Source organism: Salvelinus sp. IW2-2015, unplaced genomic scaffold (genome assembly GCF_002910315.2).
Source record: "Salvelinus sp. IW2-2015 unplaced genomic scaffold, ASM291031v2 Un_scaffold3609, whole genome shotgun sequence".
Lineage (NCBI taxonomy): Eukaryota > Metazoa > Chordata > Actinopteri > Salmoniformes > Salmonidae > Salvelinus > Salvelinus sp. IW2-2015.
Window position 1 is genome coordinate 31,815 of NW_019944887.1, and position 17,497 is coordinate 49,311.

The 17,497-nt window shown below is 41.1% G+C and overlaps 1 protein-coding gene across 1 annotated transcript; it reads right to left on the bottom strand.

Annotated features, from left to right (window-relative positions):
- Positions 1-8,189: 8,189 nt before the first annotated feature.
- LOC112076178 (procathepsin L) lies at positions 8,190-15,705 on the bottom strand. The gene is made up of 9 exons (XM_024143045.2): positions 15,598-15,705; positions 15,368-15,468; positions 14,690-14,832; positions 13,989-14,183; positions 13,293-13,490; positions 12,464-12,629; positions 11,642-11,750; positions 10,351-10,452; positions 8,190-8,492 (listed from the first exon to the last, which is right to left on the bottom strand). The coding sequence occupies exons 2-8, from the start codon at positions 15,465-15,467 to the stop codon at positions 10,353-10,355; spliced, it is 1,011 nt and encodes a 336-aa protein (XP_023998813.1). The 5' UTR covers position 15,468; positions 15,598-15,705; the 3' UTR covers positions 8,190-8,492; positions 10,351-10,352.
- Between the last annotated feature and the right edge of the window lie 1,792 nt (positions 15,706-17,497).

Below are 17,497 nucleotides of genomic sequence, written 5' to 3' on the forward strand. Positions count from 1 at the left end.
CAGTCTGTTTAATCATACTAATCTCATTGGTACATGACTGTTCCATCGTTTAATGATTCATCTCATTGTACATGACTGTTCCGTCTGTTTAATGTAATTCATCTCATTGGTACATGACTGTTCCGTCTGTTTAATGTAATTCATCTCATTGGTACATGACTGTTTCCGTCTGTTTAATGTAGTTCATCTCATTGGTACATGACTGTTCCATCTGTTTAATGTAATTCATCTCACTTGGTACATGACTGTTCAGTCTGTTTAATCTAACTCATCTCATTGGTACATGACTGTTTCCATCTGTTTAATGTAATTCATCTCATTGGTACATGACTGTTCCGTCTGTTTAATGTAATTCATCTCATGGTACATGACTGTTCCGTCTGTTTAATGTAATTCATCTCATTGGTACATGACTGTTCCGTCTGTTTAATGTAATTCATCTCATTGGTACATGACTGTTCCGTCTGTTTAATGTAATTCATCTCATTGGTATGACTGTTCCTTCTTTAATGTAATTCATCTCATTGGTACATGACTGTTCCATCTTTTAATGTAATTCATCTCATTGTACATGACTGTTCCGTCTGTTTAATCTAACTCATCTCATTGGTACATGACTGTTCCGTCTGTTTAATGTAATTCATTCATTGGTACATGACTGTCCGTCTGTTTAATGTAGTTCATCTCATTGTACATGACTGTTCCGTCTGTTTAATCTCATTGGTACATGACTGTTCCGTCTTTAATCTCATTGGTACATGACTGTTCAGTCTGTTTAATATTCCTAATTGAAAATATGGATTTCTTGGCTGAATTAACGTTTTTATCAGACCTTCAAAGGGGACATACATGCACAATAAAGGAAGTTTTTAATTTACATTTAATTTATAATTTTAATTTACATCACAGCCTCTCTCTAATGTGCTTAACTAGAGAATGGGATGGAGAAATGGTTTACAATAGGCAGGTGGGCCTCGACAGGTGGAATGAGTCCCAAAGGCACCCTATTTCCCATACATTTTCCCTGTAAGTAACTATTTTTGATAACTGACAAAATATCTTGGCCTTAGGAATGGCTAAGATTAGTAAACACACGCATTGGGGTAGAGAATAGTCAAAAGTGTTGGACACCGTATAATGTGACTAACACCACCTGTGTTGACCTGGCTGTGATACTGTAGGACTACTGCACCTGTTTGACCTGGCTGTGATACTGTAGGACTACTGCACCTGTTTGATCTGGCTGTGATACTGTAGGACTACTGCACCTGTTTGACCTGGCTGTGATACTGTAGGACTAGTCACCTGTTTGACCTGGCTGTGTACTGTAGGACTACTGCACCTGTTACCTGGCTGTGATACCTGTAGGACTACTGCACCTGTTTAACCTTGGCTGTGATACTGTAGGACTACTGCACCTGTTTGACCTGGCTGTGATACTGTAGGACTACTTATGTTACTTTACTGAGTCAATTCAGGAACCATTCAATGTCCTGCATGTGTGTTAACCATGGCAACCAGCATTGTAAACAAAGAGATGTGCAGAAAAAGAATCAACCTCTGTGGATCTTTTCACCTTAATGTATGTTCACGTTAGCCACGCCCATTTTCCCAAAGAAACACCATTTATTTTAACCTCTAGTTGAGTAATGTAAGGAATCTATTGCTTCGGTCCTTGTTTCCTTTTCACTTGTTGTTACCTGGTAAATAACCAACAACCATGGATAACCACAAGGAGAATAAGGTGAGGAAACTGTCCATGTCAGTCAGGACCAGCTTTTTAAATAAACACCATTTATTTAAATCTCTAGTTGAGTAAAATAAATATTTTTGTCCTGGTCACAAAATAATTTTAAAAATTGTGGTAAACATCGCCACACTCAGGCAGAAAACGGAATGTCCTATTCTCAGCCAGGCTCATCTTTTCATAGAAAATACTATTTAATTATATCTCTATTTGAGTAAAATAAATMGTTTTGTTGTGATCACAAGAAAATCCTAACATTTCAAGGAAAGAGTGCACAGTCAGACAGAAAAAACCTGAATATTCTATCATAACGTGAGAACAATTAGTTTCCCTGGCTGTTATATGGCTGCTACTTAGAAATACTATAACAGTAAATTAATAGATGACATTCACTACTATAAACCGGTCTCCAATATAATTGCATAGCTCACACAGACCCACCGCAGACCTTAAATAAATATCCATGTGAAAAGACGTCCCATGGTCTGTTTTGTCAGCAAGCTCAATGTATTCCAAACACTGGTGCTAACTGTTCTCTTGCCCCCGCTCCTTCTTCTTCTTTAGGATTTGGTTGGCGGATCGCATCCAACTTTCATGTGCCAACACCGCCACCTACTGTACTGGTGAGTGTTGCCATTCACGGCCTACCTACATTCAATTCTTGATACGGTAATACAACATTCCAAAAAAGGACAATTACACTGCCAACTATTAGCCCTCACTAAAAAAAACACCACCTCATTCCAGTATGTAACCCTATCTAATCCTACTCCAGGCCAACGGTCTGGGAGGGCAGAACACTACCACTCAACACCCCCTGCAAATCTTCTGCACTAAAACTTTGCAATCCCAAGTACTTCTCTGCAGCTGCAACCATAACCTCTATTTTCTGTGACTTGCGTTCCATTTCTGCAGTACAATTGTCAACCACGGCTTTGAATGCTAAGAAACCCACCTTACTGAAGCACATATTATTTCCAGCCCTCTCTATTGGTCTCTGTCTACTCACAGGAATCCTCATATGATCCTTCACCCTGTACCCATCTTCCTCTACCACTCTYCACTGATTCACCATACGACACTTTCTGTTCTACTCTGACCCTGGCAACCTCAATCTGCCTTTCTCGCACCGAACACCTCATATCTCCAGCTCCATGATCACACACACAGCTTACGTGCAACTTTCTCCACTGTTACTACACATTCCCTCCTGCACACCTCTCACATCTAGGAATCTCCCTCATACACACTGCTGCAACATAAACTTGACACCTAAAAACACTGTTGTATTTTCGGGAACAAAAGCTCTCACGGGATAACTTGACCTTGTCTGCCAAAGACTCTCCTCCATTTCCCCACGCTCTCCATCGGATCTGTGTCGCACCAAACGGCGGGCAACACAGACACCGGGAATCTTCCATTTCAACTGATCCTCCTCAACACTTAATGTCACTCCTTTCAATGGCGCCCTGCTCTGGAGAGTAAAGAACGTCACATTTCTTGTCCCTAAATCGTTGATCCGGAGCGCCCGCTCCCTCTGGACTGAAGAAACACAATGAATCATCACTAATCCACTTCGAGGTGCTCTCACCAAGTCAACAGTCCCCAACCTCTTCTCCACCCAACCTGACACCACATATGGATCAACCAAAATGCAAGGATCCTMTCCACAAACCTCACTCCCACTGGGCCAAAATAATCMTTTTCATCCTCGGGACGAGGCTCGAACTCGGCGGTCCTCACGGCAGGTACTTCATCCTCACTCTCGTCAGGTTCCATCTCTGAACTACTGGAGCAGGTATCCCTCTTTTTGCACTTGACGCCAACCTTACTCATCACACCGCTTCCCTCTACTCTCAGCTCCTTCTCGGCGGTCATCACTGTACCTGCCACCACATTTAATTCATCCTCACTCTCGTCACTTTCAATTTCCTTCTCTAGCTCTTCCAAAAATTCTGTTTGATCCTTCATTCCATATTCCATCAAAACATTTTCCACTTTTCAAATTTTTTCCTTATCTACCATCTTCTCCTTCACCAGATCTTCCAGAAGGTTTCTGGAACCCCCCACTCCATATTTATTCATAATATTTTTTTTCTTTTTTTTCCGAATTTTTTTTTTTTTATTTTTTCCTTGTCCGCCATTTTCTTTCATGACCCCYCCTGAATTTCCTTGCTAAATCGGATCAGCCTAACCGTTCTTCTTCTTTGGGGTTTAACGGCGGTTGGCATTCAATATGTTGCATTACCGCCCCCAACTGGACTATATTATGAATCCATTATACTTTATGAAAAACACACCCTTCCAACTAACCCTACACTCATTAAAAACCCACTACCTCATTCCACTAATTTGACCCTATCTGCTCCTGCACCATGCCAACGGCCTGGGAGGACGGGACACCACCACTCAACACACCCTGTAACTCTTCTGAAGTCAAATCTCGTATGCCCAAATATTGCTCTGCAGCTGCCACCAAATTCAAATATATTTATAAAGCCCTTTTTACATCATCAAATRTCACAAAGTGCTAATACCCTAAAACCCCAAACAGCAAGCAGTGCAGATGTAGAAGCACGGTGGCTTGGAAAAACTCTCCAGAAAGGCCAGAACCTAGGAAGAAACCTAGAGAGGAACCAGGCTCTAAGGTTTGGCCAGTCCACTTCTGGCTGTGCCAGGTGGAGATTATAAGAGTACATGGCCATTAAGGCCAGATTGTTCTTCAAGATGTTCAAACGTTCATAGATGACCAGCAGGGTCAAAAAATAATCACAGTGGTTATAGAGGGTGCAACAGGTCAGTACCTCAGGAGTCAATGTCAGGTGGATTTTCATAGCCGAGCATTCAGAGGTCGAGACAGCAGGTGTGGTAGAGAGAGCGAGAGAGCAAAAGAGAKAGAGAGAGAGAAAGGAGGAGAAAGAGAGAGAGAGAGAAAGGAAGAGATTGAGAGAAAGAGAGCTGTTGCTCCTAGGCTGCTGTTTTCTCCCAGCCTTCTTCTTTAATTGTCCTGCTGGCGTGAAGGACCTTCTTCTCCCAGCCTTCTTCTTTAATTGTCCTGCTGGCGTGAAGAGACCTTCTTTCGTCTCCCCCAGCCCTTCTCTTTAATTGTCCACTGCTCGGCGTTGAAAGGACCAGTGTCTTTCCGCCCAGCCTTCTTCTTTAATTGTCCTGCTGGCGTGAAGGAACTTCTTCTCCCAGCCTTCTTCTTTAATTGTCCTGCTGGCGTGAAGGAACTTCTTCTCCCAGTCTTCTTCTTTAAAATTCCTGCTGGCGTGAATGACCTTCAGTCTAATACAGCAGGTCTGGGGCAAGGTAGCACGTCAGGTGAACAGGTCAGAGCTCCATAGCTGCAAGCAGAACAGTTAAAACTGGAACAGCAGCACGACCAGGTGGATTGGGAACCGCCAGGAGTCATCAGGCCAGGTAGTCCTGTGGCTAAGCTGTCATCAAGGCAAAGGGTGGCTACTCTTTTTTTAATATATTTATTTTTAKTTTTAKTTTTATAAAATGTACATCATTGTAAGTACAAAGATTTTGCCATATCCCAACCACCCTCCCTCCATACAACACATCCACCCAACCCCCCTAGTCCCTTCCCTACCTCTCCGCCCTACCTCAGTCCACCCACCTCGGTTCCCTCGCTCCCAATAATAATATTGATAATATTGATGACTGTACCTATTATGTAATGACTACTGGGAATACCTACGGGGAAACCTTAAAGCATCTCATCAGAGGGGAGCCTCTGCAAGCCATTAAAGTATGATATAAATGGTTGCCATTTTCTAATAAATGTATCATTGGAACCCCATAGAGAATACTTCATTTTCTCAAGCTTTAGGAAGAACATTACATCGTTGAGCCATTGAGAAGTAGAGGGGGTCTGAGCAGACTTCCACTGGAGAAGAATTATACGTCGAGCTAATAAGGATGTAAAAGCAACAGTATCGGCATGTTTGGGGTCCAAGGAAAGCAAGTCTTCTGGAACACCTAAGACAGCTATCAAGGGTCAAGGCTGCAGGTTCATTTCAAGCACCTCAGGCAAAGTTTTAAAAATAGAATCCCAGTAATTTTGTAGTTTAGAGCATTGAATGAACATGTGACTAAGGTCACATGGTGAGACATGACATCTATCACACTCATCATTTACATTTGGATATACAGTATGTCAGACAATCTGGATTTGGAAAGATGCACCCTATGTAAAACCTTAAATTGTCTGAGACCAAGACGAGCACAAGACGTAGTGGATCGTACTCTATCAATCGCCTCATCCCACCAATCCTGTGTGAATTCAACACCCATTTCCCGTTCCCAAGCAGATTTGATTTTGTTGGTGGAGTGTTTGTCCAATGACAAAATACACAGATAGATCTGAGAAATGACTGCTTTCTGTCGAGGTAATAGAATCAATATGCCATCCCAGGGTTGGCAAGGGGGTGGAGCAGGGAAGCCAGAAAATTGGGAGGAAACGCAAAGCCTAATTTGAAGGTAACAGAAAAAGTGAGATGGAGGCAAAGAGTATTTAGAGGCCAGGTTGGGAAAACTAGAAAAAATTATATTTACATATAAAGTCTTGGAAGGAATTAATACCTTTCCTCGTCCAGTAGGAGAAATCATTATCTATTAGAGAAGCGGGGAATAAGTGATTCTTATCAATAGGAACCATAGTAGATGCAGCGGAGAATTTAAAATGTAGTCGAAACTGGTACCAAATCTTGAGTGTGGAAAGCACTACAGGATTGCGAGTATAGTGAGAGGGGGATGTTGGGAAAGAAGAGCAGAGTAAAGCAGAAAGAGAAGAAGAAAAACAAAAATGTGCCTCTAGGTGGCACCGTGGGGTATCTGGAGCATGTAACCAGAGAATGGTCATTTCTGAAAGTTGGCTGCCCAGTAATAGTATAAAATGTTGGGTAGTGCAAGACCTCCACTAAACTTGTATCTCTGAAGTAAAGATCTACTGACTCTGGGTACCTTTCCTCCCCAGATAAATGTGGTAACAGCCTGATTGATTGACTTAACAAAACACTTTGGTAAAAACAATGGGATAGATTGAAATAGATAAAGGAATTTGGGTAAACTGTTCATTTTTACAGCATTATCCTTCCTATACGTGATAGTGGTAAACTACCCCATCTCTGAAAATCAGTTTTTTATTTGCGAAAAAAAGGGGAGCAAAGTTTGCAGAAAAAAGAGCATGTAATGAACGAGTTACGTTCACTCCAAGGTAAACCAGAGCGGCTAAGCTGAAAGGGCAAGTCTGTCTGCTGGAGCTGTAGCGCTGCTGGATTGATTGGGAAGCACTCACTTTTCTGGAGATTCAGCTTGTAACCGGAGAAGGAGCCAAAGTTCTCCAGAATAGAAAGGATAGAAGGTAAACAGGTTACAGGGTTATTTACATAGAGTAACAAATAATCTGCATATAATGATAACCTATGTTCAACTCCTTCCCTTGTTACACCTTGGAAAGAGGAGGATGCCAGCAAAGCAACTGAAAGGGGCTCAATGGCGATGGCGAWTAATAAAGGGGACAGTGGGCAGCCTTGGCGTGTCCCACGTTCAAGGGCAAAATAATCAGAACGGGTGTCATTGGTACAGACACTGGCCTGGGGAGATCCATGAGCTAAATTTGTCCCCAAATCCAAATTTTTAAGAACAGCAAATAGGTACTCCCACTCAATTCTGTCAAATGCCTTCTCTGCGTCTAGGGAGATTACCACCTGGAGAATTGTTGGAGAATTGTTTATAATAAATAATGTTAAACAGCGTACGAATGTTAAAAAATGAATATCTGTCCTTCATAAAGCCGGTTTGTTCCTGTGATATGAGTCCTGGTAAGACTACTTCCAGACGCCTCGCTATCACCTTCGCCAGCACCTTTACATCCACATTAAGGAGGCTTAGGGGCCTAAATGAAGAACAGGAAGTGCGGTCTTTCCCCTTCTTAAGGAGAAGTGCTATTGAAGCCTGTGTTAGGGTGGGTGGCAACGAGCCACGTTCAAGTCATAGACTGAATAACTTCGTCAAGAAAGGCTGGCTACTTTGAAGAATCTCAAATATAAAATATATTTTGATTTGTTTAACACTTTTTTGGTTACTACATGATTCCATATGTGTTATTTCATAGTTGTGATGTCTTCACTATTATTCTAAAATGTAGAAAATAGTGAAAATAAAGAAAAACTCTTGAATGAGTGGGTTTGTCCAAACCTTTGACTGGTACTGTATGTCATTATAAAAGCATGGGATTTTATGGGATTTTATCCATAAATAAGATAAAAAGATGTGCACCTTTCTGTCCAATGAGGTAATTTCTGGAGAATATTTCTGCAAGTAAAAATATGCTTAGCCTATACTTTAGAATAGGGAACACCTTTTAAGTAGTTACTTTGTCCTTTATGGCCCCACATTGAAACACACATTGAATTTCCACCACAAATAGTTGCACAGGCGTAAAACTTTTATTTTCTTCATTTTTTACAATTTTTTACATTTATTTACATTCGAAAATCAGAATGATTTTTAGTGTTTTTTTTTGCGCATGAATAACATTCTTAGAACAGGACTATTTTCTGGATGTACTGTATAGTGAAATGCGTGACCCTCAACTACCAAAGAAATAATGCACAACATCTAAAATTCTGGTTATTGCTACAAAAACTAAAATTTGCTTAAATTATTGTTCTGGTTTGTCTGTGTCAAGTCATTTTCACCCTCCGTAAGCTTCAGATATCCTCTCCTGGATCTGTGTAGGGGAAATACAAAAACATTAACCATCAACAGAAACCGACTGACCAATGTACTGACTATAATGATAGCTAGTGTCCATTAATCACTGTGAATTACAAAGGTTAAGTTGATATGATCAGTTTGTGGGAAAATGTGATGAATTGCCAAACGGACTGAACTTTTGGCCTTGTGGACATATTTAGAAGAGATCTTAAAACACTTATTTTTTGCGTTGCTTTTCCTTCAGGGGCTTTTTAGTTGTTCAGTTTGTCAATCTTTTGTTTTGTAGCTTATGTTTGTTGAGTAGTAAATATTTCAGCTTTTATTTTCAGTGTTTTTTTTTGTGTGTGTAAAGAACAGTGCGTTGCATTCCATGTCTGAAATGTGCTGTATAAATAAAGTTTGATTGGATTTAATTTGGCCTAATTTATATAAGTGTATGAGTTGTTTACAAGTAGCTCAGCTTCAATCCAACACGAATCTTCACTCAGTACACAAAGGCCCTTCTGTCTGGGATTATACACAGTAAGGCTGTGGTTCAACATCAACTCATCATGGTTACCATTTCAATGATATGTGTTTGGGATAAACACTGCTAGTAGGTGAATGATATGTAGTTAGGATAAACACTGCTAATAGGTGAATGATATGTAGTTAGGATAAACACTGCTAATAGGCCTGAATGATTAGGTAGTTAGGATAAACACTGCTAAGAGGTGACTGATATGTAAGTTAGGATAAAACTGCTAATAGGTGAATGATATGTAGTTAGGATAAACACTGCTAGTAGGTGAATGATATGTAGTTAGGATGAACACTGCTAATAGGTGAATGATATGTAGTTAGGATAAACACTGCTAATAGGTGAATGATATGTAGTTGGATAAACACTGCTAATAGGTGAATGATATGTAGTTAGGAATAACACTGCTAATAGGTGAATGATATGTAGTTAGGATAAACACTGCTAATAGGTGAATGATATGTAGTTAGGATAAACACTGCTAGTAGGTGAATGATATGTAGTTAGGATAAACACTGCTAATAGGTGAATGATATGTAGTTAGGATAAACACTGCTAATAGGTGAATGATATGTAGTTAGGATAAACACTGCTAATAGGTGAATGATATGTAGTTAGGATAAACACTGCTAATAGGTGAATGATATGTAGTTAGGATAAACACTGCTAGTAGTGTGAATGATATGTAGTTAGACACTAATACTATAGTAGCTAATGAAATAGTATGTGAGTATAGATATAGTTGTGATAGACACTAATACTATAGTAGCTAATGAGATAGTATGTGAGTATAGATATAGTTGTGATAGACACTAATACTATAGTAGCTAATGAGATAGTATGTGAGTATAGATATAGTTGTGCTAGACACTAATATTATAGTAGCTAATGAAATAGTTTGTGAGTATAGATATAGTTGTGATAGACACTAATACTATAGTAGCTAATGAGATGTATGTGAGTATAGATATAGTTGTGATAGACACTAATACTATAGTAGCTATTGAGATAGTATGTGAGTATAGATATAGTTGTGATAGACACTAATACTATAGTAGCTAATGAGATAGTATGTGAGTATAGATATAGTTGTGATAGACACTAATACTATAGTAGCTAATGAGATAGTATGTGAGTATAGATATAGTTGTGATAGACACTAATACTATAGTAGCTAATGAAATAGTATGTGAGTATAGATATAGTTGTGATAGACACTATACTATAGTAGCTAATGAGATAGTATGTGAGTATATATATGTTGTGATAGACACTAATACTATAGTAGCTATTGAGATAGTATGTGAGTATAGATATAGTTGTGATAGACATTGATGGCCGTCAGACTCACCCTTAGACCAGGGGGTAGCTGGAAGCGGTGGCGATGCCACACTGGTTGTGCTTGTTCCTGGACATCATGATGTAGCCTTTATCTCCCCATTCAAGGCCCCAGCTGGAACATACACATCGATCAACCACTGACTTAGCATTTAGCAATAGCATAACATCGTTCATCGATCAACCACTGACTTAGCATTTAGCAATAGCATAACATCGTTCATACAAGCCCACTGACTTGCATTTGCGAATAGCATAACATCGTTCATCAAGCAACCACTGACTTAGCATTTAGCAATAGCATAACATTGTTGATCGATCAACCACTGACTTAGCATTTAGCAATAGCATAACATCGTTCATCAAGCAACCACTGACTTAGCATTTAGCAATAGCATAACATCGTTCATCAAGCAACCACTGACTTAGCATTTAGCAATAGCATAACATCGTTCATCAAGCAACCACTGACTTAGCATTTAGCAATAGCATAACATCGTTCATCAAGCAACCACTGACTTAGCATTTAGCAATAGCATAACATGTTCATCAAGCAACCACTGACTTAGCATTTAGCAATAGCATAACATCGTTCAAGACAAGCCACTGACTTAGCATTTAGCAATAGCATAACATCGTTCATCAAGCAACCACTGATTAGCATTTAGCAATAGCATAACATCGTTCATCAAGCAACCACTGACTTAGCATTTAGCAATAGCAAACATCGTTCATCAAGCAACCACTGACTTAGCATTTAGCAATAGCATAACATCGTTTCATACAAGCAACCACTGATTTAGCATTTAGCAATAGCATAACATCGTTCATCAAGCAACCACTGACTTAGCATTTAGAAAAGCATAACATCGTTCATAAAGCAACCATGACTTAGCATTTAGCAATAGCATAACATCGTTCATCAAGCAACCACTGACTTAGATTTAGCATTCGCCTAACTCGTTCATCAAGCAACCACTGACTTAGCATTTAGCAATAGCATAACATCGTTCATCAAGCAACCACTGACTTAGCATTTAGCAATAGCATAACATAGTTCATTGATATTAGTGTGTCGGACTGCTTCCCCCACCTGTTTTTAGCATCACAGTTTGCTATGGGTACATCAGGAACCATGCTAACTAAAATACCCCCTCCCCCCTCAGTCCTGTTTTACCAGAGCCCATCTTTGAAAGTACTGAGATTATGGAATGCAGCTGTAACGCCATTGATTTATGGTTGCTCTTGACCAATCCAATAGGCCTAGCTTTATTTGATACAGTATGCAATATGTTGTTGTTTACCTGTTCTTCACCAGCCAGTAGTCCTGGCCGTCATCACTAGTGCCGTAGCCCACAGCCAGCACACCATGATCTAGATCATCACTGCTGCACTCTAGCTCATCATAGACACCTGGGAATAAACAAACATTCCATTATTCTCAAAATGCACCCAATGTCAGCCTGGTATCAGTTTATATTTGTCACATTGTGAGGCTTTTGCAAAAGAAAGGAGTCACAGTTGTTGACGCCTAAGTCAATATATTGCATTCGATGTACAAAACACACAGGGAACATATACTTAGCAGACGCTCTTATCCAAAGCGACTTACAGGTGCTATTAGGGTTAAGTGCCTTGCTCAAGAGCACATTGACATATTTTCAAGTAGTCAGCTCAGGGATTCTAACCAGCAACCTTTCAGTTACTGGCCCAACCTTTTAACCGCTAAGCTACCTGCCGCCCAGAACCGCAAGTCACAGTCAGTTCACAGTTATGAACAACCAGTTATGGAGTCAGTCTCAATGAAGCCTTCATAAGCCCTTTATAAAGCCTACATAAATGCTTCACAAATCATTCATAAGAAAATGTCATACTATAAACTATATAAGGCTTATGCCACATTTGGTAAAGAACCAGATGTCAGGACCTGTTATTTGCTTATAAAAGATGTGTGAAGCATATACATGGGCCTTATCAAGCGTTTATGAAGGCGTGATTGCACATTAGAGGTTATAGTTTGTTTAAAGTGTGACCAAGATGACAGGTGTAGGTTCAGGCTGGAGAGAGCCGTGTCTTAAAAGGCATAACATGATTCCTCTAGAGAGGTGTGTCCAAAAAGACCTCACCTGAGTCGTAGAGCTGGAAGGAGGAGTGTGCGGCATCGATAGCCACCGACACCGGTCCCACGGTGGCCACCGCCTGCTGCAGTGCCTTCTCGTCACCACTGGTCACATCAACAAACCCGCTGCAGGTGGCACCCACACTGTCGGGCTTGTAGCGGCACGTCTTGTCCTGTCAAAGGAAAGACATTGTTAAATAAACACTACAGAAGCATAGTTGCTAGTTGTTTACGCGTTTCCATAGAAACGTTTTATGAGGGATTCCACAGCATTATTTTGACTGAGCGTAAAAATAGGAAGTTTTCTTAAATATTARGTTTTCTACATTAAAATTGGCAAAAATAGCATGAACTAGTAGAAGTGCAAGCACATACATCATAGCGAATTTAAAACCTAAAATTCATACCTAAATGCATCGTTGTAAAATAATGCTCCTTTCTGTCAGAATCTATTGCACCGCTAAATATATACCATAGATGGCAGTGTTGTGCTACTTCCTTGAGTCAGAAAGGCGTCATATCCCAGTGTTTTCAAACCTCTCCTCCGGGACCCCCAGACGTTACCCATAATTAGTCAACAAGCTCAATAAGGTGTGCTAGCTCTGGAAGTTCAAATACATGGAACGAGGGAGAGGTTTGAAAACCCCCTGTCATGGCCTACTACTACGTTGTGTGCCCCACATTGGGAGAAGGATGACATTAAAAATGGACTGAAACAGGGAAGGCCTAATGAGTTCATTAAGAAATGCTAGTTTTCGTTTTCCATTGGGAAATGTTTTTAAACATTTGACCCTAATGAACACAACCCTTCCCACTGCTCACTGCTCAGTACTTACCTCAGCCTGGTAGGGGTAGGAGTCCTCAGTATCCACGCCTCCAGGGGCCAAGGACTTGATGTACTCGAAGGCCTGGTCCATGAGACCGCCCATACAGCCCATGTTGCCGAAATCGCCGGAGCAGTCAACCAGCTGCTGCTCACTGAGGGACACCAGCTTATTGGTCTTCTTATAGTACTGTCCTTCCAGAGATCCAGTCTGAGGGAGGGAGATGGGGAGTTAGAGAGACATGGCAGGGAAATGTCAAATGAAGGACGCTCACATTCTAATAGATGTACCTTTGCTAAGTTTTAGGGTCACAACCCACAGTGTTTTGAAAACAGCCGAATACAAACATGGAAACATTTACAGACTGGGGATATTGTTTCTCTCTCACCACGCACAAGACAAAAGAGAACAAGTATTAGAACAGGCTGACCAATTACTCTACAGCGGAGGCTGGTGGGAGGAGCTGTAGGAGGTCTCAATGTAATGGCTGAAATGGAATAAACGGAACAGAGTCAAACATGTGGTTTCCATATGTTTGATGAGTTTGATGCTGTTCCATTAATTCCATTCCAGCTTTTACAATGAGCCCATCCCCCTATAGCTCCTCCCACCAGCCTCTACTGCTCAACTACATCTGACTAGAGCAGAGTTTAGGATGTAGTTAACTCACTCTCTTAATAACCCCTTCCCTCCCTCTCCCTCTCTTACCGCACTGAATGCCCAGCAGGAGCCGCATTGCTTCTGGTCCTTGATGGGGGTGACGTAGCCCTTGTCCCTCCAGTCCACGGTGGTGGGCAGGTCGTTGTCCCCAAGCATTGGGAAGAAGGTAGAGCCGCGGGCCTTGGAGGCGTTGAAGGAGCCCAGGCAGCCCTGGGAGATGACGCGTCTGTACTCCTCGTTATCCTGCGATAGAGGGGCACAACAATAGATACACATACTAATTTATACATCATTTATATTAGATACATTGGTGGTGGATGAGGTAGTTTTTCCACTTACTATGTAAAAYGCATTGAGAACCTTAGTTGGTAGAAAGGCTCTATATAAATCCAATCCGTTATAATAATTATTTATTATCAATGGACAAAATTATTTCAGAAAGACTATTTCCCTTGTTTTTTTTTGAGGGGGGGGGTCTATCCTTCTATTGTTTTTCATKATTTAGTTCAGATAAAAGATACAGATCACAAAAATATTAACAAGTCCATAGTTCATCAAAATCATGTCAATTTAATTGTCAATTTAATCGTGTCAGTTTTCTTTATTTTTCTATGAATGCTGTAAATCTGAAAATGGGACAGACAAAGAGAGATCCTTCTATTGTTCATTTAATCATTTTATCCTTCATAAATTGACATATACGTATGTGATCTGTTCTATGTCTACAGTGACAAGTTTCTGGGCCGTACCATGTCAGCGAAGTAGGTCATGCCCAGACGGTAGGACTTGATGCCCTTGTCAGCCAGCATGTTGTGAACCACTACCAGCTTCCGGTTAGAGATCCAGGAGCTCATACGCTGAGCCTCCTCCACCTGAGAGCTGTACGACTTCCCTGTAGGAGTCAAAGTCAGTTCATTCAAGGCCTTATTCAGACTTGAGATAAGTTGACTAAACATGACTATTTTTGAATTACAGTAAATCCATGTTTTATTGACTTAAGTCCATGTTAAATCTACTTATCTCAAGGCCCTCCGTGAGGAAACAATAGAAAACAATAACGCCAGACGTTCAGGATTAACCGGTGCCTCTATTAAATATCACCAAATATAATAACATACTATGCAGGCTGTGAGTATTTCGAGACATTTGTAGTTGTCTGTAAGCAGCTCTTGTGAAAGAAAAGGTTGTTGTCATCCTGCTCTACATCACATTAAACAGGATAACAAGAGAGCAAGGGTTCAGATTGMTAAGAAACATGAAGAAATGAGGAGATAGTCACAGACTCCATTAAACAGGATAACAAGAGAGCAGAGGCTCAGATTGATAAGAAACATGAAGAAATGAGGAGATAGTCACAGACTCCATTGTTGTCAATGATAAGAAGCTAAAGTGAAACAAGCTGACGTGAAAAGAGATGCTTCTCTTACCAAACTTCAGTTTCCAGGCATGGAACTCCAAGTCCTCCAATGAGAAGCTAGCGGCACTCGCCACTGCCAGAGCAGCAGCCACAACTACCAACAACTTCATTCTGAGGAGAAAGACAGCAGAGATTTACTAAGAACAACAGGAGACAGATCATACAGGGAGCTACAGTAAGCGTCAGATGTTTCTGAAACAGGAAGCGTGTGTGTGTCTGTCTGTGTCTGTGACTACTCACCTGTGTGTGTGTGTGTAGATTGTCTTGAAGCCACTGGCTGGTGATGGAGAACTGTCACTCTGTCCTCTGCTTAAGTACTTGCTGTGGTTATTGTTCAGTCAGGTGCCTGTCACGAAGCCATAAACTTCAGCAGGGGAAGACACGGGGGCGAGACAGACCATAGAATGCTTACCAGTCAATTTACTGGAAGAAAACAGGGTGTGGGAAATCACACTAGAACAGTTGCATGACAAACATGCCTTTGTTTTAGGGAACAGTATGTCATTTAGATCTTCTTTATTGTAGATAGAGAAGTTACATTTGTCTTTACAGTATTTTGTGACAGAGCAAAAAATACATACAAATTGAATTTGCAATCAACCAATCCAGTGCCGTGTATTCTTGGATGACAAGCTTCCGCAAATAAATGACCAATACATTTTTTAAATAATGATACTAATTTATCTTTTGTCACTCTCTGTGTTTTCATAATTTTACATCAATTCACAAGTGGCTGAATTTCACCAGATATATCACCCGAGAGACAGAAACAGCTTCTCTCTGTCTCAGTATGTGTAGCCCATGTATCTGATCCTGTCTGGACCAAAAGAGTAAGACATGTTATTACATACAGCCAGGAAGAACTATTGGATATCAGAGTGATGTCAACTTACCAACATTACGACCAGGAATACGACTTTCCCGAATCGGATCCTTTGTTCGCACGACCGACCCAAAACAACGTCTCCGCAGAAGAGGTAGACGGAGCAGCCTCCTGGTCAGACTTCGAAGGCGTGCACACCACCTACCGCTTCCGAGTATATTACTCGCCAATGTCCAGTCTCTAGACAACAAGGTAGACGAAATTAGGACAATTGTTGCTTTCCAGAGAGACATCAGAGATGATAACATTCTCTGTTTCACGGAAACATGGATCGGTCGGGATATGTTGTCGGAGTCTGTACAGCCACCGGGACTCTTCATGCGTCGTTCTGAGAGAAATAAACATCTCTCTGGGAAGAAGAAGGGCGGGGATGTATGCTTCATGATTAACGACACATGKTGTAATCGTAACAACATACAGGAACTCAAGTCCTTTTGTTCACCTGACCTAGAATTCCTCACAATCAAATGCCGACCATTTTATCTCCCAAGAGAATTCTCGTCGGTGATTGTCACCGCCAATACCACGACAGCCCTCAAGGAACTTCACTGGACTCTATGCAAACTGGAAACAATATATCCTGAGGCTGCATTTATTGTAGCTGGGGATTTTAACAAAGCAAATTTGAGAACAAGGCTAACTAAATTCTACCAGCATATTGATTGTAGGAATTGTACAGGCAACACACTGGATCACTGATGCTCTAACTTCCGCAATGCATACAAGGCCCTCCTCTGCCCTCCCTTCGGCAAATCCAACCATGACTCCATTTTGCTTCTACCGTCCCATAGGCAGAGACTCCCCCTCTCCTTCTCCGTCACCAACGTGAGTAAGACATTTAGACGTGTTAACCCTCGCAGGGCTGCCGGCCCTGACGGCATCACTATCCGCATCCGCAGAGAATGCGCAGACCAGCTGGCTGGTGTGTTTACGGACATATTCAATCAATCCCTATCCCAGTCTGCTGTCCCCACATGCTTCAAGAGGGCTACCATTGTCTCTGTACCCAAGAAKTCAAAGATAACTGAACTAGATGACTATYGTCCCGTAGCACTCACTTCTGTCATCATGGAGTGCTTTGAGAGACTAGTCAAGGATCATATCACTGCCACCTTACCTGCCACCCTAGACCAACTTCAATTTGCATACCGCCCCAATAGATCCACAGACGATGCAATCGCCATCACACTGTACACTGCCCTATCCCATCTGGACAAGAGGAATACCTATGTAAGAATGCTGTTCATTGACTACAGC

Bases quoted from the DNA above. Each gene is read 5' to 3' on its own strand.
- LOC112076178 (XM_024143045.2), bottom strand. From the start codon at position 15,467: ATGAAGTTGTTGGTAGTTGTGGCTGCTGCTCTGGCAGTGGCGAGTGCC. The intron at 14,184-14,689 runs GTACGGCCCAGA...CCTCTATCGCAG, and splicing joins TGACCTACTTCGCTGACATG to GATAACGAGGAGTACAGACG. The intron at 11,751-12,463 runs GTGAGGTCTTTT...GTTTATTCCCAG, and splicing joins CTTCCAGCTCTACGACTCAG to GTGTCTATGATGAGCTAGAG.